This window comes from Phaethon lepturus, unplaced genomic scaffold (genome assembly GCF_000687285.1).
Source record: "Phaethon lepturus isolate BGI_N335 unplaced genomic scaffold, ASM68728v1 scaffold20693, whole genome shotgun sequence".
NCBI classification, from domain to species: domain Eukaryota; kingdom Metazoa; phylum Chordata; class Aves; order Phaethontiformes; family Phaethontidae; genus Phaethon; species Phaethon lepturus.
This window is the reverse complement of record NW_010527249.1, coordinates 20,979-46,398: the sequence shown is the minus strand read 5'-3', so window position 1 is coordinate 46,398 and position 25,420 is coordinate 20,979. Positions and strand designations below refer to the sequence as shown.

At 36.0% G+C, this 25,420-nt stretch overlaps 1 protein-coding gene across 1 annotated transcript in view; it reads left to right on the top strand.

Moving 5' to 3' along the window:
* Window positions 1-25,420, top strand: part of BRE (brain and reproductive organ-expressed (TNFRSF1A modulator)) — a gene marked incomplete at its 3' end in the record, with an annotated part of 87,553 nt that overhangs the window by 45,798 nt on the left and 16,335 nt on the right. Inside the window, exons 4-5 of the mRNA XM_010283331.1 lie at window positions 256-450; window positions 5,682-5,756. Of these exons, the coding sequence (XP_010281633.1) occupies window positions 256-450; window positions 5,682-5,756 (270 nt within the window). The remainder of the gene's footprint in view (window positions 1-255; window positions 451-5,681; window positions 5,757-25,420) is intronic.

Here is a 25,420-nt window from a genome sequence, read left to right as displayed (position 1 = left end):
GCCTGGTAGTAGCCCTGTTGCCAGTTTTCTGGTAGGTCCCTATATGGGCTTTTCCTTGACATTTAAGGTTTGCTTTTGCTATTTCACCTGGTTTTCTTCCAAAGCATGATACAACCTTTACATTTAATATTATGGTTTAGCTTTGTCACAAAGCTTCCACGTGCATATGTGCCTCTGGTATCGGTATGGAAGAGGGAGAGCTTGTCTTTCTATCGCTGTAAACAATTTTGGTCTCTGTTCTTTTCTAATCAACAGAATTTAGCTTCTTGGAATCCTTCAAACCCTGAATGCCTCCTGCTTGTTGTGAAAGAGCTTGTGCAGCAGTATCACCAGTTTCAGTGCAGCCGATTACGTGAGAGCTCTCGTCTCATGTTTGAATATCAGACTTTACTTGAAGAGCCCCAGTATGGAGAGAACATGGAAATCTATGCTGGCAAAAAAAACAACTGGGTAAGCTATTAAGAATGTTTCTGCTAAAATGCTTTTAATGATTCTTTAATTTTAATAAATACAACTCTTGGCTTGGAAAACTTGAGTGGTTTCTGTGGATCTCCATTCTTTAACTTTCCAATGGGGAAAACTTCAGTTTCACTCCAGCTCGCTTTCTATGTTCTCTGTTTTGTACATTGCTGTCGTTCCACCACCGTGATTGAACCAGGTTTTGATGTGAGTAACTGTTTTTCAACCTGATGTTAGTCCATCTGATTTATAGATGAAAACTTTGAAAACTGTGGAAAAGTCTGTGCAGTATTTACAGGGCACATTACAATGTTATGTGGAAGTTCTGAGTTAGCTCTGAAGATTTGAGGCAGAATAGCAGTGTTGGTGTGACACTCTGCCCAGGGAAATCAGCCTGCTCAGGGATAGGATGTATTGGGGTGTAGTTCCACATTACGATTGAGCTGACTTAATTGGTAGCTGCAGCTGCCTGTATCTCTCTGGCACTTGTCTAAGCTGAGTTGAGTTGTTTCAGGAACCTGAACTGGAGAGGAAAAAAACAAAGAGACTGATTTTTCTGCAGGCCAGGAGAAGGTGAGATGGGCTAGAGCAGTGACTTCTGTAGGGCCATGTCGTCATATGACAGTCAGACATTAAACTGGCTTATCTGTTTCCTGAAGTTGTATCCTTTGCCTGGGAAGTGTGCCATGCTGTGTAGAAACACTGTGTATACTATCTGAGCCTTCTAAAATGATGCTATTGGCAATTTAGATGTTTTGGTTAGTGTGTGATTTGATCTTTATTTTTTTTAACTGATCTCTGTCACAGAGTAAGATTTGCAAACCCAGTTTTTTCTGCTGGTAGTATATTTATCATGGGAAGTTTGGAATAAAATGTATCAGGAAATACCTGATTGTGTTTATGCTGAACATGTCCCCCTCTTGTTTTCAGCAACAGCATGCTCTTAAGATACACTGCCCTTCAGAAGCAGTATCTTCTGAAATAGATGCAGTCTGAAAATTCATGAACATTCAGCATTCCTGTTATCAAGGCCTAGAATTCAGCTTTATGTCACTTTAATCATCCTTAAGTTATAGGTCATGCAAGGATGTTTACTTTACAACTCTCAGTACTTATATTCATCTGTTTTTCTTTTCCGAGACAAGTCATCTAGGCTTTTTAGTTTAAGCCAAGTAAAATTTTATCATAGAATTTCAGAAAAATTTTTAAGTTTATAGATCAGGATACTTTGAAATTAATTTGTTCTTAAATGTTATTCTCTATAGCTGGCATCACAAACAACTTGCCACATCTGTAGATGTCATCAGACTGGTTTATTGAAATGCAGGCAGCTTTCTGAATGATACTTAGATTTTTATCATAATTTTTGGCAGCTGCCAAAATTCTACTGAAGATCATAGAAAACTAGGGTTTTTTCTTTTTTTTATGGGAAAGTCATGTCTACTCAAGCTGTTTGAATCTTTCCTCAGTCACTGGTGAATAAAGAGCTTCTCCATTTGAAATGCTGCCTTTAGTTAAAAATATTCCAATAAAATAATAACATTTTGAGACAAATCCTTTTAATCATTGGAGAGATATTTGAGGTTTCTGTACCATGTACTTTGTTTTCAAAGTTTATATTCTCTATCGAGAAGACTCTGAGGGTCTCATTTGGAGACTTTATGAACGTGGTACCTACAAGACAAGGACTTGTTTATGAGTGTTCTGAAACTCAAAACTGTGAAACTAACTTGTGTAGTTCTCCTTTCTGTCCTTTACAACTGTCTTGTTAGTCTTGATGATCAGTGCAATAGCAGTATTTATGTGAAAAGCAAGAGGTAAACTGCATGTTATCTCCTCTGTCTCAAAGTCATTGGAATTCGTGTTGCTGTCTCTCAGGAATCAATAGTGGTTCAGCAGACTTGTGGAATAATAATCTATGCATGAGCGTTGCACAGTGTTATGAAAGCAATAATCTTAAGTGCATGAGTTAATAAAAAAAAAAGTGTTTGAAGAGGAGGCCTGAATTCAGTGCTGTGTCCCAAAACAGAACAGAAATTTGCTTTTATACTTCTGTTTCAGTGTCTCCAGTTTCCCGAAGTGATCTCAAAGTTCTGTGACAAATAGTTATCTATCTTAGCAGCTCCATGTTGGCAGAGTACCAGCTGATACAGATGCCCATTAACTCTCAGTGGTGTGGCCAGAAATTCATCTGACTTGACCTGATGCCTGTGACCAGCTGGTTGGGTTTGGGAGGGCGAGCACCATGGACAGGGACTGCTCCCTGCCTGTCCAGAAGACTTTTGGAAGTAATACATTGCAAAATAATGTTGACTGAATGACATAAAAGATCTAGACTGCAAGTCGTTATTTATTTCCACATTTTGGAGCAGCTGAATTTTGATCACAAGCCATTCATCTGTTCAGTGGCCATCCCAGTTCATCAAACTTTGTATTTTACCAGAAATAGTTTTCTGGATTTTATGGCAAAAGTTGTATGGCATCTTTTGGGAAGTTAAGTCCAGACAAGAAGCACTGTCTATAATATCCATTTCACTCTGAATAAAAAGATAGCACCCTGACTGTCATCAAAGCAGTCTTCGTGTTATACATGCAGAAGTAGTCAGTGATTTTTCTGCATATGTAAGTAATACAGAATCAGAAAGTTGGTGTCCTCACAAATAGTGTCATCAGGAAAGGTTTCAGAGCCTGGCTTTAATGTAATACATGCTCACTTTTTGTTGCACAGTGTTTCTATGTCCAATTGCTTTGCCTCTATTGTGTGACTTCCAGGGACAAATCTTAAGGGCAATTCTGAGCTAGCTGGCAGCGGGGTGGATTACAGCCTAACATCACATGAACCCTTTTGGCAAATGATATAACTGACAAGGTACTGTTGGAAAGATCTTGGTTGCACACAAGATCTTGTTTTTTCTTTTTAGTGTCTGGAAGGTAGAATGAGTTATCTCTAGTTTATACCTGATAACAGACCAGGAAACAAATTGGCATTGATATTAGCATTGCTTATTGTACATCTTTCTAATACAGTATCTTTGTATGTGCTTAGTTACTTGGGATGAAATCTTTGCTTACTTTAGGCATAAAATTAATTGAAGGAAACCAGTTCTGGAGAATTTTTTCCTGCTCAATTTTATCTCATGTCAGTACCACAGAAAAACGTGCTTAGCAAACAATCATTTATATTCCTCAGCTGCCCTGCTTAGCAGCTTACCATTCATTTTGGAAAGCCAGTTTCCATTGACTTTGACCTCCAGTACATTCTCAGAGAGGCTTGTGCATCTGCAAGCTCTTTTCTGTCAGTATTTTTTTTTCAGCCAGTTCCTTTCTGAATCAATAGGCATAGCAATTGATGTGGTCCATCACTACGGAGGCTTGTGGTCTGGTGGTATATGGCCAGTGACAACTGTCACGTTTTCTCTTATGCTGAGGTCAAAGTGATTTATGGATTAGCACAGCTAATTGAGAGGTGAGGCAACCATACTGACTGTTTTGCAAAGGCATATGGCAACTTTTTAGTATCAGTACAGGTGTTAAAATATTTTGAATGCATTCCCCTTGAAGAGTCGTCATAGCCTTTGACAAGCTGTCCCCATAGCTATGTGGAATCTTTGTGATAACATCAACTAAATGTAGTAAACCAGTAGCCCAAAAAGCAACCCTCTGACATCTGTGTTGCATTATAACTTGTTGAGTATTGAGGGTGACTGAGCACTGGCACAGGTTGCCCAGAGAGATTGTGGGATCTCCAACCTTAGAAATATTCAGAAGGCATCTGGAAGTGGTCCCAGGTAACCTGTTTGCTGTCAAGATCCTCTACATCTCTTCCATGGGCCACTGCTGCATTTTGCAGAAAGGATGCTTCCATTATTTCAGACGTATTACAGGCTTTTGCTTACCACAAAGTATAGCTGTATACACAATAAAGATCATCCTGTTTAAATGTAGTGCAGTAATTACATTCACCGGTTTAATGAGAATTGCAATATACGCATTCACCATAGATGGATGTTTACTTCGTTAAAATTTGTATATCGTACATTTCTTGTTTAAAAGTATTTTCCCCTCGCTTTGTTTGGCTTTGCCAAACATTTAGAATAGTAAAGCGAAAATAAGGTACAGATAACCATGTTCAGGGAATAGTGAAGTAGTACATCTGTGTTACTGTGGGAGAACGAATGCTGCATATTCACAGAGCTTTGATTTGTCCCCTTGCCCATTAAAATGAAGTACTGTTTTTTAAAAATTAACTAAGTAGCGCATGTATGCAAAGATAGAGCAGCGTTAAAAATGAAAAAAGTTTTGCTACCTTGTCTTAAGATGTCCTGATATTTTGTATATAACTGATAAAATTAATGTTTACTGCTTTTTGTACTGCTAATTCAGCATTACAAATATACTTGCTGTATGGCTAGTTTATTGAATTAAAAAATAGTGGTGACAAAAAATTAATATGGAGGAAATCAGGCAGCAGTTTGTTTTTCAAAAAGAGCCAACTTCATTGCTTCATAACCAGGTGGACAAAGTCTGGTTTTGAGGAAGTGTATGAAACAGAAAGGAAATCCTTTCCATTTCCTTTGCATACTCTTCATGCATAAAAAAGGGGCAATGTGTAGGGGACACTTGGCAAATTTTCAGTAAACAGTTGTCTAGGTGTTGAGAGTCACATAATTCTGAAAACAAATTCTATAAAACCTTCTACTTCAGTTCTTTATGTTTATTTAGAGGATACTTTTGATACATGCTCACCTTACTCAACACAAATTCTGTTATGTATAACTGCAATGTTTGTGAAGATGCCTCTATTTTATCTATACACCCTTAGATATTTGTCAGCTTTTTAACTTTGCTTTCAGACCATTTGCAGGTCTTGCCGGACCTTTGTCCGGAAATGAGTACAGCCAAGATACATCTATATTTAGGGCCTAACAAAGTATAGTCTGGCTTTTGTCATGCACATTGTTGTATTCTGACCACTTTTTGCTGTTGACTTACTGGCAATGATCTTTTATGGTTTTTAAGGTGTTTTCTCATGTAACATATGTGAAATCTGTGAATTTTTTTTTCCTCTTCAGTAATTCCATTGAGAAATGTTGTTTTAAATCTCAACCCATCTATTTGGTATGAGCTTGTACACATTTTTCTGCTTAATATTTCATCCTCAGAATGTTCAATTTGTGGTTCTTAGACGCCAGGTCTCATTAGCGTTGCCTTTTTTCCCACAGACTGGAGAATTCTCAGCTCGCTTCCTCTTGAAGTTGCCTGTAGATTTCAGCAATATTCCTACATACCTTCTCAAGGTAAAATTGATGTCTAAGCTGACAGTATTTGTGAGAGAATATGAATTATTGAAATGTTCTTAGTAGCTATTTTGACTTCCCTGCACTCCTCCTCTCCAAGAGTTGAAAAGTCCACTATTTCTAAGCCTGATTGGATTATGTTTTGGAAAGGCAGTGTTAGGCATACTGGGCATACTGCTGTTTTGCATGCCGTTTTACCAGGTAGTAATTATATATCACTGCAAAGGACCTTGCGGATTTTGGGTTGTTGTAGAAGATGGCACGCAATGCAGATGTTCAGGGGTTTTAGACAATATGATAAATAGCAAACTCTTGACTAAATCCAAGGTATTATTTTGAGGAATAAGTTTAAATATTGCCAGATAAACCTTTTTATATGACTCTATGGAATTTCATGCTATGTAAGTGTTGGGTTTTTTAATGACCAGTCCAATTGTACCAGTAGTCTTCATAGTAGAAGCAGAAAAGCAAACTAAATATAGCAGTTCTTAACAGGGAGTGAAAGCAAATACTGATGAGACAAACTGAAGGTTTTATTGATTATTTCAATATGAAATAATTATTTCATATTATCTTTATTTTATTATTTCAATTATCTTGAAATAATCTGAAATGATTATTTCGCTTCATTGTTTACAGTGAACACAAATTTGACCAGATACTGTAGAAAGTAGGACTCTAGAGTATAGATGTGAGTTGGCAAATAGTATTTATTTCTTTGCTAAGAGGGGAGGGGAGGAAAAAAACCCACCACCACAACAACAAAAGAACCAAAATAAACTTGTGACAAATTACCAACATGGAATACTTTGAAATGAGCGGTTTTCATAGCAGGAGGACAGTCACTCTTTCAAGCAGTTACTGTGGAGGCCTATCATAAGGTCAATGAAACTATATTCAGACAACACAGTTGAGAGATCTGGGTTCTCTCTGTCTGTCATTACTGTCAGAATGGAGTGCCAGAACTTCTACTGCAGACAAGGTTTGAGTCAGCTGTGTTACCAACACCTGTCTTTCCTTTAAACTGCATGTCTGCCACTTTACTCAGCTTTTTTTACTTTTAAATATTTGGAAAGAAGAACAGCTACTTGATGTTTAGCAACTAATGTGTTGAGATGAAAATGTCAGTGTAGATCCCATTACCTCCTCTTCATCTACTGCTAGAGTTGTCTTCAACTATTGTTAGATCACAGTTGCAAGGGTGAATATTCAATGTTTCTCCAAATAAGATGTCTCAAGCTAAGAAACATTAAAACAAAGGCAGGCACAATTGTAATCTGACTGAAATTTTTCATTGTAGTCTGAGATCGGTACTGTGTGATCTCTTTACCTTCTGTAGACTGTTTGCTCTTTGAATAACGAGCTGCTCCTAACTTTCTCAAAAACATCCAGACATTTTCATTATGTTCCTGTGTTCATGGTAGCAGCCCTTCTCCCAGCTGCTGTCTTTCATCAGGGCCTTCTCACCTGATGGGAACATTTCCAATCAGATGTAAGAGGGTTGGCCAAGGCCTTTTCAGGAAGGATGGTGCTGAGAAGCAGGATGCAGCAACTGTTCACCTGGACTGCAGGATAGCTGTGATTTGCTTCTGAAAGACTGTGGAAAAAAGAAGACTGAGAACATCTAACATTAACTATGCTGTCTGCTCCTGCCAGAACTCCCAAGTGCCATATTTTCCAGGAACAATTTTAAAGCAGTCAAGAATGTCAGGACAAGTGCATACCCAGTGTGTTCAATAGCTTTAGTCACAGGGCTGTCTTATACCTCTGTTCACCCTCTGGGGAAACTGCATGACTTGAAGGCTGGAAGGTGGTGTATGACTTGTGTAAGTAACTGTCATCATGTAGGAACCTTGTGATAGAAACAGATTCTACTGTGGTTTCGAAAGAGTAACATTTTAATGCATGACAGCATACTCCTTTTTACTGTTATTCACTCTCATGTTCACTAAAGATCTTCCACCTTTTCTAAACAAGGTTGGTATACTGTGGATAAATCATCAGTGCTCCACAACTGCTTCCTGGAGTGTTGTTCACCCTGAGTACTGAACTATTTATTAGTCTGAAGGAAAACGTGCATTTATTTTGCATGCATGTATAGATTGTGATATGTGAAGAGGCACGCACAGAAGGTATCAGAATCAAAGTTTCTCAGTCTACCTTTATTTTGACATTTCTAAAATCTTAATGTCTTAGCTTTGGGGTTTTAAAATTGATGTATTTTTGTATGTAATATGTTTTTACAACAACAGATCCTTCTTGATGGGCTGTATTCTGATGAAATCCTTAGCTTTCTTACGCAGACTTTGGCCGTGTAAACTGACAGGTTAACTGTCTGTGGTAGTAAGGTGATACGTAGTCTGGATGAGTAGCCACAGGAGAAGAAATACTGTTTTATTCCAGTAGTGTTTGTTGACAGCAGAGATTGGTTTGACTCGGGCTCCAGCATGGATTATGACAGAGAGTACTGTGTAGCAGGCATGGATCTTTTACCCCTGCTGCCTTTAGCTCCTTGTATTATGACATTATCAGCTATATGAATATCATCTTACATGACAGCAATATAAAGGCAGGTAGAATTGGAACGACTTTGCTGTGGTTGAAATAATTATGCTCTGACTACTTCAAATTCTTAAAGGTATTTTCAAAAATTCAGATTTTTTTTTTTAAGCTGTCTGTGTCCGTCTTATTTCTTTTCTTTTTTTTTTTGTATAGCTTTTGACATAAATCTTTGATTTGATGCAATAAAATAGGAGTTTATTTTCCATCATGTCTGCCAGTTATGTTGACTTCGATGCTACATGCTAGATTATGGTACATGATAGAGCATCTATTGATGCAGTGGAAATAATTGTTAATATATTACCCTGAAAGGTGGAAGAGCAGTAGTAATTGAAGTCTCTTAGTGTATTAACAGCTTAATGTTTAACTGCAGAATCTAATGTGTTTGAATTATGTTCTTGTCTGTTGCCAGCCATATAGCGTATAGTAGCTTCTCTGTAATGATTTGCGAAGTTTAAACCTCCCTTACCCTTTCTCTGCCATCTTTTTTTTTTTGACATTCGTTTAATATTACTTGTTTTAAAATCTGGTGAAATATTTAAAGACCATTATTTTTGCCTCATCAATCATTCCTGGTACCCCAATGATTTGTAAGGCTCTTCTGAAATTTTTATTGATGTCAGTACATAATCACACTAAAAGTGTGACTGTAAAGCTTTGTATAGTAAGCCAATATTCAGGTTTGAATATGTAAGCTGTGAGAACAGTCTATAGTGTTACTGAATCCTTGCAGTTGTTGAGAATACACTCCGGAATCATAAGACCTTACTCTCTCAACTTTGTCCTGATGGTGGTGAGAGTATTCTCCTTTCTGTATAAAGAATAAAAGTTTGAAGGCGTAGCATAAGTTGGGTTGTTGTGGACTGGAGAGGCGGATTTACCAGGTTATTCTAAAGGTATTCGCTGCACCAAATTTAAAATTCGGTTCAAGCGTGTGTGAATTTTAAGGAAAAATAGCTGAGTATATGAAGAAGAGTGAGAATGATTGGAAGAGCAATGCAGAGTACACTGTCTCTTCCTTTGAATTCTGAAATTCTAGTAAAAGTTCTTTCAGTTGTTATTTATTTGGAAACATGATACCCCTTGTAATGGGTGCAGTAGATAAATATTTTTTTGTAAGTTTTGTTGGCATATTGCTTCACATTTGAAAGAAAAAGTATCATTCTTTATTTTCCAAGCTGAAGAACTATTTGAAAATAAATGTTGATTTACACTGAAAAAGCACATTTAGGAAAAGACACCCTTTCATTATTTTCTCCTTTACAAAGTTATACTGTAATATTAAGGTTTTGAATTGAATGTGGACCTTTGTGTCTACTTTTAAATTGTTTTCTTATGCGAATCCATTTGTCATAAATGAAAATTATAAGTGTTGAAACAACTGCAGAATCAAGCAGGTGGCTCAAACTACTGCAAGGATCATTACTGATAAGTCTTTCATTAAGGTTCTTTTATGTGACAAGAACATGGCTTTGACTGAGGAAAATCCTTATATCTGTATCTGTTTACTATTATACTTTCCCTTTTTTGCAGTTGGAATTTTAATCAGAACATTCATTTTGGCTTACTTTTATGTTGGTTGCAACATTTTTAACTTTCACCCCAGTATTTTATAAATTAAGGTATTCACTGTACATATTGGTTTTGAGCGTTAGTCTCTACTTCACATTTGTGCCTTTTTACAGATACTATGTCTGCCACAGTAATAATGAAGATAATAGATTTAGCATCTAAAATACATCATCCAAATTTTCTTTCATTCTTTGTAGTTCTATCTCCAGCTCACTAATTTAGAAATGGTACTGGATTATGTGACTGTAGTATGATTGCACAGTATGAGTGAACTTCAGAGTGTGTTGCCAGTGATGCTATTGAAAACAAGACTTTTAGGTATTTTTCTTTTATTTCTATGGGGTTTTTTTTGAGGTTTTGGCTAAGTAAGATGAGCTCTGATTACCACCACCTTCTTGTATGTAATTCTTAAAGTATTCATTTCCTATTATTATGTACCTGCCTTCTGTGCCCTGGTGAGTAGCTAGTATCTGGACCAATTTAGCTGTGATGCTGTGACCAGCAGCCTTCCAATAATTTTTTTACTATTCAAGTGTAAAGGAAATATGCAAAGCAAACCTAATTTCTTTTTATAGAAGATTTTAAAAAATCTTTAAACCTGTTTTTTCTGAAGAGCTTTTTTATGATGACCATTGTATTTAGTGCATATCTCTCAGAACTCAAACAAATAACAGACATTGTCTAGACACATTGCCAGGGGCCAAACAGTTGTGTGTAAGACTGTCAATGGAAAAGGTTTATCCTCAAGTTCAAATTGAAAGATAAGAACATATTTGTGTTTTTTCTTACTCTGATTTCATCATTTGGAAGTCTGTTAAAAGACTTCAGTGCAACTTTTGTTTACAATGTAGACCAAATTCCAATTACTGTCAAAGACTGCAATACTTGTGTATGTTTGAGTAAGCAGCTACAGTAGAGAACAATCAAAAGTTATATATAATATGCAGGGTCAAATGAGATTTTTTTCCAGGCCAGTTTCTTTACTATTGTGATTTAGCAGTTTGACTTATTGGACAGCATTTAAGGTTTGTGTTAAATAGCTGCAAATACCAAAACACAAATATGCTTCTGTAAATAGTACCTCTGCTGTATTTTCTTTTGCTTTTCAACTTCATTTGATTTTTGTCAGTGGCTGGCTAACTAAAACCTGATGTGTAGTGTTTTATGGTCACAACATCAATGACAAGAAAGAATTAGAGTCCAGATCTGACTTAATCCACACTGGACTGCTTTACACTATGCTGGGTAGCTACCTCTCGAAAGAGCATAGAGCATTATGCATTATATACTACTTGACTGTCTTCCCATAATGTATATGTCTTCCGTATTGGGTAGAATGATGGACCTGTACATCATATGAAGCTTGTCGTGTCTATGGTGCCAACTATCATTTTACCTCTTTTATAAATATGAAAACTGGCAGTTTATAAAACTTGTAGGTAATCCTGAAATAATATGTAGTTCTCATAATTCACAATCCTTTGACCATGCTTTCCATAGAGAAATCTTTTAAGCTAATACATAGGTTGCTATTAATCTTATACTACTTCAAACTTTGTCAGAGAGACATAAAGTTAACTTCCTGAATTGTGTTCTGTAATGTATTCCTTATCTTGAGATGTATGTAAGCATTTGGAGCAAATAGTTTGAATTTTAAAATGTAGATGTCCATATGATATTTACTAGATTGCTTATTGTAGCAACATTAAATTACTTCAACAGAATATCAAATCGTCAAAGGTTGTCTAGGTTTCTTCTGTTAATAGTTTAAAGGCAAACTTTATAACATGCAATTATAATGAGCCATTGAGATTTTAGATTAGAAGTGAGTCTGTGCAAGTTAGTACTGGCAACGTTTGAAACAGAATAGTTTGTGGTAGCTGAAGCTGGTAAATTGTATGATCCAGAGGCCATGAAAATGAATGTAACCTGTGTGTAATATACTTATCAAGAAGAAATGTCATTGATACTTGTGTCTAGGAATCTTTCATTTTAGCCTGTGCCCAGAAATCTGTGGTTTACTTCTGCTGTCCGCTTCTTTAATCAAAAAGTACTAAATGAAGTACCATTGAAGAAGCATTCCTTTTCCTCAATGTACTGGCCATGTCAGAGTAGCAGCCTGTTGCCAGAAGCATGCAAACTCTAGGCAGGGGAGCTTGCATAATGAGTGAGGCCAAAAATTTAGGGGGGGGGGGAACCCCACATTTCACAAAATGAATGTTTTTTTTTTTTTTAATGTTTCTGGCTGTTTAGGAAGTCAGAAAAATAATGACTTCTTGGTAAGAAATATTTCAAAGTGTCTAGTTTTTCATAATAGCTTAAAATACGTAAGATCTGTCAGCTGTAAACGTTTGGGGGTTTTGTTTTGGCTTTTTTTTTTTTTCATTTATCAGGATGTTTCAGTTGTCACTGTAGGTAGAAGTGTAAGATCTTGCTTATTCCACTGTATAGAAGCATTGTGCTGCTTAGCTAGTCTTACTGCTACAGTCTAATTATTAACCTTACAGAGTCCTGCAGAATGTCAACTCTCTTGCTTTGCCACAGAATCTACTGATTCTGGCATTGGAGAGGTAAGAGTAAAGTGTTAACTGCTATAATTCAGTGAAGCTCCAGAAATACTTATAGAAACTATGATTTAGTTAGTCATCTTTTCAGGACTTACATTCTAATATATTCTGCCCACAAACCAAGGGAAGCAAAGCCCTGTGGCGGTATACTTTATAATCAGAACATGTTATATTTTGATTTTGTAAACTGATCAGTTCCCTTCATTCTCACTAAATTTTTTTAGTACAACTTTTCCACAACATGGTTTGTTTGTAGTAACTAGGCACTAAAACCACACAAAACATGTTAGTGTCAGAGCACCTTAAGGTCCATATGCTGAAAGCCAAAAGCAATTTTTAAAATCAGCTTTTTCTGTAATTCATTGGAAGATTTTGTTAATAAGATCTGTCAACTGGAACAGCTTGTTCTGCCCAGCTGATGATTTTTATAGGCTATGATCTTAATATGAATCATAATCTCAAATCAATTGTATTTCTGATGACAGTTATCTTATATTTAAACATTTTATTTTTATAATGCAATAGTAAAGTACCACCACATCTACTGATAAATCTTATGATATTAATCTCACTTTCTGTGGATTTTTCTCTAATTTGAATACAAGTACTGATTTGTTATTCTGGTAGCAATAGGGGTTTTTTTAATTAATTAAAAAAAATGAAGAAAAACAAGCTAAAAGGAACACCTTCTGAAATTTAAAAGTCTTTCTTGCATCTGGTGGGAAAGTTTATAGACATGTTATGTTGCGTGACTTGGTTCAGATTTACTGCCTTGTTAGGGCTTGTAATTTGTACTATTGCTTTACATTTGCATTCGATGTATTGCATAGGAAGAATGGAATTCAATAGCCATAAAAATAATTGGAGGTTATTACATAATGATGGTGCTTGTTTTATCTGTAATGGTCCACCCATAGTATGTAGAACAAGCAATGTACAGTGGTCTTAAACTGGGAAGAGGATCTTGGGTGTATTTTCTTAAAACTTATTTCCCCATTGCTATTTCTTCTTGAAAGGAGACATATTTGAGAAGTTGTTGGGGATAGAATATGAGCTTAGCAATAATCTGCAAAACTCATTAACCAGCAAATCTGCAATTGCAAATACAAAAGTACATAAAGCATGACGGTAGGATGCTAAGAATGAAATTTTAGTGCTGAGCCCACAGCCTCTTTATACTGTTAGGTTTCTTCCTTAGGCTTCAGGTCAGGGCTTAAGTCCTACAGCAGCTCATATTTTGAGGTTTTAAAGTCAATTTTGTATACGAAAGTGCCGATTATTTACTGTTACAGTGATTGGGTTGGTTTATTGTTTTGGTGTTTTTTTTTGTTCTGGCTTTCAGATTACTAGAGTATGTCTATCTTAAGAAAGAATAGTACTAATGTGAGTGTATGTCTGTGTGATGATTTCACATGATTCTTAGTCATTCTTATTTTGGATTCTGTGATTTGCATTGGTAACTTTTTTCTGTTAAATACACAAAATCTTTTGATGGCTGTCAGTCTAAAAAGGATTTTTGGTGTTGTTTTTAATATGTATCTGAAAAATAACTGTGTAGCGGAGTGTATTACACTGCTCGCTTTTATTTGGTTTCATAGGCTTAAAGGTTGAAGCCAAGAATATATTACAAAAAATAAACTTAAAGCTTTACTCTTGAATCAGTTCCTCTCAGCAGTAAACATTCTGTGGTTGGATGATCCATCAAATTTATTTTTGTCTAATTGATACTGACAATGTCATTGATCATAATATCACGAAACAAAGTTAAAAAAAAAAAATCTAGGATGTTCTGCGTTTTTGCTTTCATGTTACCTTAAGAATGCACAGCATTTTCTCCACTAATTGCTAATGAGTGATGTGCATTGTTTCTATCAAGCTTTGCTGTTCTATAGTAACTTCTACTTAGGAAAGCAGTTGCTTGTTTACGTAAGGTGCATTTTGGTATTTTCTGTCTTAGAAGGAGACTTTAGATGAAGAAGGCTAAAGGAGAGACTGCCTTGTCCAGCATCATCTTAGTAAGGCAGGGAAAGAAAGATAAATAAAACTTAGACCTGTTGACTCTCTATTTCTGTTTTAATGATTTACATGTTCATGCTAGAACTTGTACGTCTTCTATGTGCTGGGACCTGTAATCATCGCAAACAGCACGTCCATGGGAGAGATGGGGCAGTGGGGAGGAGCACTAATTTGGCTTCATTGGATGCAATTAGATGCACTCTTTAGGTCTTAACAGGTTACAAGTACATCAAAATTTGGGCAAAAAGATACCGTGAATTAAATGTTGGTTTTCAATTACATAATGAACTGCCTGGAGTGCACATACAATGTTTAAGTATACTCACATAATATAGATAGGAGATACTTCTGCTGAAGGAAAATAGTGAAATAGAGTTAAACTAATAAAGCTGCTCCAACTCTTGCCATTCTTTGTCATTTAATTACTTGCTTATTGGACTTAGCTTTAGTAATAAACTGCTGAAATATGTACCTTTTTCAATGTATGTAAGCATTTATATATTTGGAGATATCAGATATTCTGTGTTTTACTGTAACATGTTTTCTGGTCTAGAAAAATCTTAGACAAATGTGACTGATGTCTTGACTAAAACTGATGACTGACTGATGGTATGTAAATAATCAGCTACTCATTTGCAAAAACCCTGAGGACAATGTGTTGGTTAACAAAGAATAAACATGCTCGTTCCAAATTATTATTTTCATTGTTTAGCATTTATAGTGTGTGTCCTAGATAAAATCATTAATTCTACCTCATTTCACCTACACTCATGACTTTTTGTAAGTAGTAAACCTTACTTAATTTTCATCTTACTATTGTTAAGGGATTAGACTAGGTCTTGAAATGTAGGTCAAATTATACACAGGTTACTTATCTGTATATCAAAATGGTATTGTCTCTTTTTATCTACATAGGCTAGATGAAAATAGTAACTGAGTATCTCCACAAGTTCTTATTTAATATATTGTTCACAGTAGTTTTGACATTTGGAAAAAACCCTCTATGTTTTTAGGCAGGACTTTAACCATGGAGGAACTAGGTGTATAGAAATTTACAGTGGAATCCTGGGCCATGAGTAGAGAGCTCATCCAAGGCTTTAACCAGAATGGTGTTCTTCCTCTCCCTTCTCTTTCAATAACCTTCACAGTTCATCACAGTTACAATGAGCAGTCATTCAGCTCCAGTGCATTTTGGCACGTTTTTCTTGAAGGAAAAATAAGCTACTTCTGTCAGCAGGGAGAGTTGTATGACTTCAGAGTTGTTGGAGGCTTTTCTTGTAGGCCATTTTTTGACTGATACGGATTTTTATGTTGTCCCTCCGTAAAATTCTTTTCTTGTCCCTCTTTAAAATTCTTTTTTCCTCTGTAAAATTCTTTACGGAGTAAAAAAGAATTTTTACTCTGTAAAATTTCTTTACACTTGAGTGTCTGAAGTACCTGTTGATTTAGTTGTCATGGACACCTCAACATTTGGACAATAACTTACAAGATGTTATATGGACTCATATAAGTCACCTTTTCCACTGGAAAATTGTATACTGCTTCCCCCCCCGCCCTCAACTATAGTTAGAAAACAACAAAACTCCCCCTAGCATTAAGACCAGGGCTCTGAGTTCCAGCTGTTGGTCCAAGCAGTAAAAAGCATTTCATTTCTGTTTCTGAAAGGAATGAGATGCTCCCTGCATGCCACTGACTTCAGTGGCAATAAACTCATTAGATGTATGTAATATTTCTCAGGATCAGGGTCTTGTTAATATGTTACAGAGCTCAATGAAATGGAGTATATCTCTGACGATGTTTAGAACTTCTATAATTCCTTCCAAAGTTGACAGAGCCCAATTACTTTCTGTGTTAAAAAAAGCACTACAACTGTTTCACTGATTTAGAAAAAATTACAAAAATTGAAAAGCAAATAAATGATAGAGCAAGGAGTAGAGTACATGAAATCTGGCTTGTTGACTGTCTGATAGTTCTGTCTTGGTGAGAGATATCTAAACTAAGATAGAATTTAAATTTGATACTCTCTACACTGTGTTTCATCTTTGTCTACAAATGGAACACTTATCTTTCTAGGTAGAATGTAGTTCTTTGTATATCCATTTTGTTTTATGCCCACCATGTATTTTGACAATGTATGTAAAATTCTGTTAAAATGGCAGTAATTTCTAGGCTTTGTTCTGTGTAATTAACCTTGACTGCACAAGAACTACTGAACAGAAGAGCAGTTTATCTTGCATTAAGTATTCATCATAATGTGGCAACTCAAGCTGCTTTTGCAAGTTTTAATTTTTTTTTTTTAATTTAAAATCAGAAGCCATTGTTGAGACTTTATTTCAAGATGTGGAAATTAATAGATGGATCCTGGATAATAAAAAAGACTTATTTAGAGCAGGAAATGTGTTTGGATAAAGACTAGTGACCAGGATTTATGCAACTTGTTTGGTAGAAATAAAGGACTGTGGTGCTAATAGTATGAAGCTTTAGGACTGCATGCTTTATGAGCTCTCCTAAAACAAAAGAAATGTTGGAACAAAATTACCAGAGGGATTCTTCTGGTTGCAATAGCACATGTTTCATGAGAAGCTGTGCAGCTGAATTTGTAATAAACAAGACTGGCATTTTATGATTGTGTTCTTGTGGCATCAGTTTTACTGTATGGCAGCAACTTAATAACGAAAATATTCTCTCTCTTTTTTTTTTTTTTCCTTTACCACATGTTGCCAGTTCCTTCTTGAAAAGATGTGTGATCAGACTGGAGCCCAGTTTACACGCCTTCAGGCAATGATAGTATCAGATTTAGGAGGGTATACCTGTTAAAGCAACTTGGAGGTATATATTATCTCTCTGACTCATGTGAGGCAGCATTGCAGTATGCAGAATTATTTTCCCTTGCCTTCTTATTTATAAATGTTTTGAATATAACTGGGTAAGTTGAATGCCAAGAAGTTATCACTGTTATCAAAAGGTAAGTAACTGTGTATGGATAAAGGGTGTATTACCAAAATGCTTCAATACTGAATAAAAAAGAGGGAATAGCAGTAAAAAGGTAATGTTAATAGAAGAAAAACCCCAAGAATCATTGGAAGCCTAGGAAGAAGAGAAGGTATGTATAAGACTGAAAAAATTTACAGTCTATTAGGTTTGGATGGATGTGTTCCCAGGAAACTTGGAAAATTGTAATAGTGATCTGTATAAATAGGATGTTAAAAAAACCCTAATTTTGTCATGAAGTTCAGCAAGACAGAAGGTGAGTGTGTGCTTAGTAGGACTACTCTTATGGAGCAGGGTGATATGTGTGTAGTTCTCTGGCACACACAGATGTAGGTTATAAGATTTTCAGTAAAACAGATTTGTGAGCAGTAGAAATCGTGAAACTTCATCTCATACAGGTTTAATACATTGTCTCCTTGAATCTCTATGCTCTGCCATTATGGTTCTCCCATGTGTCCCATGTAGCAATTTATGAAGCGAGAAGGTGGGACATGTTTTCACTTGTTGACCCCCCCCAGTTACTGCCATTCATAGCAACGTGAATTTACCTGTGGCAATATTTGGTGGGGTAATCGGTTGTCTCTCTCCTCTGCCTGGCTGCTGATCTTCATATAGCTTCTATGAACTTAATTATCTTTAAGACTAAAAATGGGTTGGGGAAAGGAGAGAAGAAGGTGGGGAGGCATCTGAAAGTGTGCTCACATATGCACTGAATCTGAAACCAAATTAAAAGGGGGGGGAAATCATTACAATGTGTGTACGTTAGAATGAAAAACTTGCTGACATTGAAAAGGCTTTCATCATCCAAAAAGTTTTAGAACAATTTTGTTCATATGGGATGAATGCCCAAGTAGAATACTTACATTTGGTTAGCACTGAGACATTTGGTTGAATTTGTTTGTAAACTCCTTCATGCAACCTAATCCTGTATCAGTGTTATTTAAATCAATTTAGGAATGTCCATCTAAGGGGTTATACAGTTTAAAAATAAATCTTTAGTCAAGTGATCAGTGCAAGAACATTTGTGGTACGTCAAGGTGTGGTTGGTTTTCTCCTTCCTCCACTGAGTTGTTCATCACTGAAATCTCTCCCTTTGCCTGAGCTAAGAGAATCAATAGTAAGTTTTCAATATGAAGGCTTAACAGCTCATTTAATATGCAAAAGCTGTTTTGGGGTTGGACAGAAAAAGCAAGAGTCTGAATTTGTAGAGAAAGGTGAATACTATCTGTACTACCATATTAAGGCAATTTTGGAAGGTACTATCAATTAAGATATTTACAGCTATACAAACACACTAGAGTGTGCTTTTTGAATTGCAAAGAAGAGTGGAAACGAGTTATCTATTCATCTTTGTGTTCTAATTTTGGATTCTTTGAAAAATACAGTGAAAAAGATTCTTAAGATTAATATTTTGGAAGCTTAGTGCATGTAAACTTTTGAAAACACTAGTTTGAAATTTTCACAGTATTGTCTACAGATACTAACATGTTTCTCCTGTGCATGAGTGCATTCAGATCCTTGCAAAACTATGACATGGAGAACAAAGTTTTCTTATTTTTAAGTAAACAAGTAGTTCAGGACTATTTACATTTTTATGCAGCCAGTAATTGCAAACCAGCTTCTAACACACTGAAAGCTAGACAAACAAACAGCAAAGCTTTTATCAGTGTTGATAAAGGAATATTCAAAAACTGACAAAAATTCCTTGACAGTGTCCTGTTAAGTAACCATCTGCAAATATATTAATTCCATTATTTTAATGAACTCCTTTCTTGATTAATCAATGACCTTATTCTCTTAAGCATATCTGTCAGGACATGTCTTCCTAACAAATCTATTCAGCCTGGAGCATGTAAGGCATCGTCCTCATCTTCAAACTGTGTTAAGTCAAGAAAATGTTGTGGTAATGTGGGCATCGCTTGTCCAAGAATATTAAGAACCTTGTTCAGGATCTTTTTAACCATAAAAGGATCTGTGTTATGCTTTCTTGTTTGGTATAAGTTGGAAGGGAGTGAAAAAAATACAGAAGGAATTTTTATTACAGAGAAGTATTTCCCTCTGAATAGTACATGAAGGAATACCATGTCTGAAAAAATATTTTGCAGGCAGGGGAAGAAGTAGTCTGAACTACATATTGTTGCTGATAAATGTTTTAGCTGTAGATGAATGATGTATACAAAATTCAAATTTGTCTTACAGCAGAAACATAAAAAGTTAATTTTTAGACACCTACTTATTTTTATCTATTTGTGTAAACCTTTCTCTGGGTACTAGGCCTGATTTCTTTTATTTTTTATTTCTTCCCCATACATAGAGACTGGTAGCAATTGCAGGTGCTTAGAAGTTTACCTTGTAAAAGGAAGAAAAAGTAAATGAACTTGGCATTGTGTGTTTCCAGGAATTTGCATATGAAGAGAAGAGTTATTCAGAGCCGTTCTATCCTGGTGGTGTACAAATGTAATTGTTAGCAAAACGTTTATTTATTGCTCATCAGTAGGTTTTGTATTTCATTCGGGAGAGATGAGAAGTTCCTGGGCATTGATACTATTTATGGTTGTCCTGGTTTTGGCTGGGATGGAGTTGTTTTTTTATTCCCAATAGCTGGTATAGTGCTGTGCTTTGGAGTTGGTATGAGAATAATGTTGATGATAACACACTGAAGTTTTAGTTGTGGCTAAGTAGTTGTAGTGCTTATACTCAGTCAAGGACTTTTAAGCTTCCCGTGCTCTGCCAGTGGGGAGCTGCACAAGAAGCTGGGAGGGGGCTTGGCCAGGACAGCTGACCCAGCCTGGCCAAAGAGATATTCCCTACCATACAGCGTCATGGCCAGTACATAAACTGGAGTTGGCCGGGGGGGTGGGCTCAGCCCTGAGTTAGCTGCTCAGGGATGGACTATCAATCACCGGGTGGTGAGCAATCGCTGTATTGGGCATCACTTGTTCTTGTACATTCCTTTGTCGGTTGTTGTTGTTGTTATCATCATCATCATCATCATCATCATCATTGTTTCCTCCTCTCTTGCTGCCCTATTAAACTGTTTTTATCTCAACCCATGAGTTTTTCCTTATTGTCTCCCCTGTCCCACTGCGGGGAGGGGCGGGCGGCAGGGAGAGTGAGCGAGCAGCTCCATGGTGTTTAGTTGCTCGCTGGGGCTAAACCACGACAATGGTGGGAAAATGATACATTTTATTTTAAGATCACAGAAGAAGTTCAAAAGTGAAAGGCCACTTTTATGCTCTTCAATTTGCATTCCATTTTTAAGAATATATTTCCTTTTTAAGCTTAGCAGTATTAACAAAACGCTTAGTCTCAAACTCACCTTGTGACCAAAACTATGGAGCATAACAAGAGGAAAGTCTGCTCCCTTTTGTTTCCATGGGTAATACAGTACAGGTTGGTGTATTACGTGTAAGTATGCAACATGTGTCATCAACTCTAAAGACTTTGAATGTTTCTGAGATTCTGTAAAAAAACCCAAAGCACACTAATATCTTTAAAGTCTCCATTGCAGAGTGTCAGTGTCTTCTCTTTCCATATCTCAAGGTGATGAAACTACATCTCAACGTGAAGGACTGAGAAGCACAGATTTTATATTCTGTTTTGATTTCCACAGAGAAATTTTTTTCTTTCTTTAAAAGGTTCAATGTGATGCTGAGAGGACAAGTCACATAGTATCTTGCATTTTCACACATGAAATGAGGGGAAAAAAAATTGTAAAATTTCTTAGTGATGTACAATTTCACATTGATAATATTTTGTTTCTTTATTGCAGTCTTAAATTTCTTTCTATAACAAATTATTGGGTTTAGAGCTATTCCAGTGCTTTGGAAGCATTTACATGCTGAAAAGGCAGGTAGACAACTTTTTCAATTGTGTGTGTACCTACTATGTGCTTGTATTTTCAGAGCAGTAAAAGGATTCCTAAGAGTGCTTGTCATCTTTTCTGTAAAGGACTGGGGGAATGAGACTAAAGTTTACTTACTTCTGTATTTTTCCTACAGTGTGTTTTGTAGAAAGTTAGATGTGTTGCAAATATGAGATTTAAAATGTAGGTTTCAATCAATAAAATAACACCTACAAGGCAATATATTTATAGAGAAGTACAGAGTATGGAATGTCTATTGCCATATAACTCTTTGGAATGATGGTATGGCTTCACTGAATCTTCCTTCTCAGTTTTTCTTATGCAAATACTGAAAATAATAGTACAGTTAATCAGAGTAACTGATTATTCAGTAATGAGAATCAAGTCACTTACATTTGAAACAAGGAATCCCTGATATACTCAACTGATATACTAGCTGGTTTCTAGCTTTAAACCAATGTTTTGTCTGAAGTGAGGAGCAAGTGTGTACATCATGGTTGGCGGGGTTTTTCCCGCCTTTGCAAAGAAATAGTCGTTACACTTCATGTTGTGGGAAAGGACTAGCTAGTAGATTCATTTCCTTGTGTTTGTGTTAGAAAAAAGAAGAGGTTTATGATCCTGGAAAGTGATCAAGGCAAGAAGTATTATGACTCCTGTTATGAAACCAGTTGCATGCAATTTTTTAAAAACAAATACTTCAGATGCCTTTATAGAAAGGCTGGTCTAATGGCCCAGCTGGGGTAGTTTGGGCCAGTCAAGAGACGACTGAGCTTTTTATTCCATGAGGTGTATTCTGCCCTCATTGAAGTCAACAGGAACATGATCAGAGAACTATGTTCATAAACATAGATTTTCAAACCATCTGAAATACGAAGTGTAATTATATGGCATTATATTTAAAGGCTTCTTTGTGTTATGTGCTTGTTCTGTGTTTCAGAGGGATAAATATATACAAGAATTGTGGGTGTGTCAAAGCAGCAAAACTGGTTCAGACAGGTAAAAGCATTTGAAGTGGTGTCTTTTGCACCATTAATAGTTTTGAGTTTGTCTCAATATTTCTGCATCAATATTATGAATCCTGTTTTCAGGGATTTATTACTCCTATAAAAGCATGAGGCTGTAGTTTGGCTCAGCAGACGAATTACTCTCATTCTTTTTCTATTTAAAGAATTTTACACTGTCAGTGATAGCTGTCTGATACTGGAAATACTTCTGCATCTTGACATTTTTTCTTATTGTTCATGAACCAATTGGTGGTAGTTAAAGGAATTAAGATTAATAGGCTTCCTTTCTGCTGCGTTGGAGAACTTTTCAGTCAGGATCTAAAACTTTAGAAATACTGACTTAAGCCCTGTAACATCACTGATAAGATGTATTAATCTCCACATTTTAAAATTGGGAAACTGGTTTATGAAGTTTTGCTGAAGTCATGTAGTGACACTACAGAAATAGATTCTGGTAGTTGTGATTTTTAAGTCATAGAGTATGAAATACAATAATTACTTTATCTGTTAATTTAGTTGTGGCTGTCAACCTAAATTAAGTATATTATTTATTAATAGGTGAGTACGAGCTGTTCAGTGTGCTAATCTTTGTCCATTTGAGTATTTGTTTACCATGGTTGAACTTTACTCAATTTCAGGAGCTGTCATTCAGTAGATGTTTTAAAATCTTCAAGTAATTTCCTTTGATACAGCAATGTTGGAGGGAGAGAGGAAACAAGCAATTTTATTAATTTCAACCAAACTGAAAAAGTTTGAAATAATTGTTTTAAGCATGAAGTTTTGCTTTAGTCATACGATATCTTTTAAATAGTGTTTTAATCCATTTTAAGTATAGTTTGAATTGCTACCAGCAGCCTAAAATGTATGTATGTATGAATTTAGGATTGCAAGTGTTTTGCACGATAAGTTCTTTGCAAATGCTTTTGTGCTGCTTTATTTAAAAAATTATTTAATGTCAGTTCAATATGTGAAAATGAAGCAGAAGACAGTGGAAATGCTATTATAATCTATCCATGTGAGCAATGGTGTGCATCGAATTCACATAACATTAAAATTAAGCAGACTTTCAGTGGTGAGACTTAAGCGTTGCTCTCTTCTTGCTTTCATTGGCAGGTAAGTATCAGGCCGTAAGATGTAAATGGCAACTCAAGCTGCTGTGTTGTCAGGTTGATCAAACCAGACCTGAATTTAGGACAGGCCTCAGTTCTTTCTGTCTTCCTTTAGCTATCCTATGCATGATCCAGCACTCTATGAAAGAAACTTATTTATGAAATTTTATTATGACACCAACTATCCAATACACATGCATTGGACACTCAGCAGTGCTGAGTTGCCTGTTACCAGTGTCTGGATTGCTGATAGTTTCAATATCAGCTCTGGCAAGATTGCAAAACCTTTCATCAGTACTTCTGCCTTGGCCAAGTTTTCTCAACACAGAGCTCAACCCTCAGTACTAAAGGTCTGACTGATTTAGTACCACAGTATTTCTTCTGAAGGCAGTGGCTTTCATCTTCTTCCTTACGGGTTCTGAACTGTGCTGGAACCTGCTAAGCTCCCACTACATCAATGGGAACCAGACCTTCCTTATATGAAATGTGTTTACTTAATCTGTTTGAGAGGAAAGCATAATAAATAAGGCTTCTTGGCTTTCAGAAGTAGTATTGGAGGGTATCTTGATGATACCTACAGTATTCTTTGCAACCTCCTTGGAATATCTTATGTACTTGGAGAAGCTCTATGCTAAGACCTGTTTTATCTTCTGATTGTAGACTCAGAAGTAAATGAAGTACTGTCTTTCAGACAGAACAACACTGTAGGTGCCAAAGCGGATCAGTCTTACTCATGCCTACCTTATCATTGGTAGTCGTGTCAGAAGTTTGTTATCTTTCTTGTTGAGTGGGGTTTTTTTTCTTAAATAATTAATGAGTGTAACTTAGTTTTCTCAGTATCACAGCTGGGTACCCTCAGACCACATATCATTAGGTTTCCAGGTGCTGAAATGTGGAAGATACTTAAATTTCCTAGTTAAGAAAGAAGTCAGGTCTTGATAAAATACATGGCAGACAAAAGTTTTTCACCAATTCAAAATATATGAAGTGGCATCTTTTATAACATAAGTGAAATTGAAGGTCAGTATTTACTTTATTGGGGATATCCACTAAAACAAGGGTTTTTGTCAAGGTTGTCAAGTTGGCAAATATCTGCTAAACTTCTTTGTTAGAATAATGTATCTCCGTTCTGGTGAGGATTGTAACATCTTAAGTTTGTTTTATTAAATCCAACTTTTTTAAGTGGGAATTAATGCAAAGATATATATTCGCAAACTGCCTAAGGCTCATAAAAAGATACGAGTCCAGTCTAGTGAGCAGACACCAGGTAACTACAACATTGCTTAAGGTTGCTGTGGTTACTGCAACTAGGTTTATGCCAGCATCTGGTTAAAGCTCAAGTTTTGATTCCATTACCTAAGTTCCCTGAAGAATTACAGCCAAGAAAAAAAGATCTATTGGAATTTGCATTAACAGTTATTTTGCTATGTTAGATTAAAGAACAGTGTTTAGGTCACTGGGAATATACATATTCTTCTAAGAATAAACCTTTTTTTAGCTGAAAGAGTTTATCATGAGCATCACAGTTTATCATGAGCATACATGAAAAATATTTGTAAGAGCCAGTGCATTATGTCACTTATCTACCATGTCACAACAGTAAGTTGTCCCATTCATTGTCCTGGATAATGCATTTAAACTGTAATTTATTTAATGAAAATATTATAGAGCAAAAATGACATCACTTCATATTTCACAGGAAAGTAATGGAAAAATCATGGACTACGCCTAGAAATTGACTTCTGTTGTATCGAGTCTAAACAGAATATTTCTTCTTATTCACCTATTTCAAAACCTAATCTGATATAGTATCTGTGATCTTCAAAGGAAACATGTTTCTGTGTTCTTGCCAATTAGTCCACCAGTGTTTTTTCTACAGTCAAGTTAGCAGGTCACGAAGTATGGGCATTTAGAGAAAGGTCTCTTCACATCAACATAGTGAAACTGAAGTGTTTCTCAGAATTGAAGAAAGGATTGT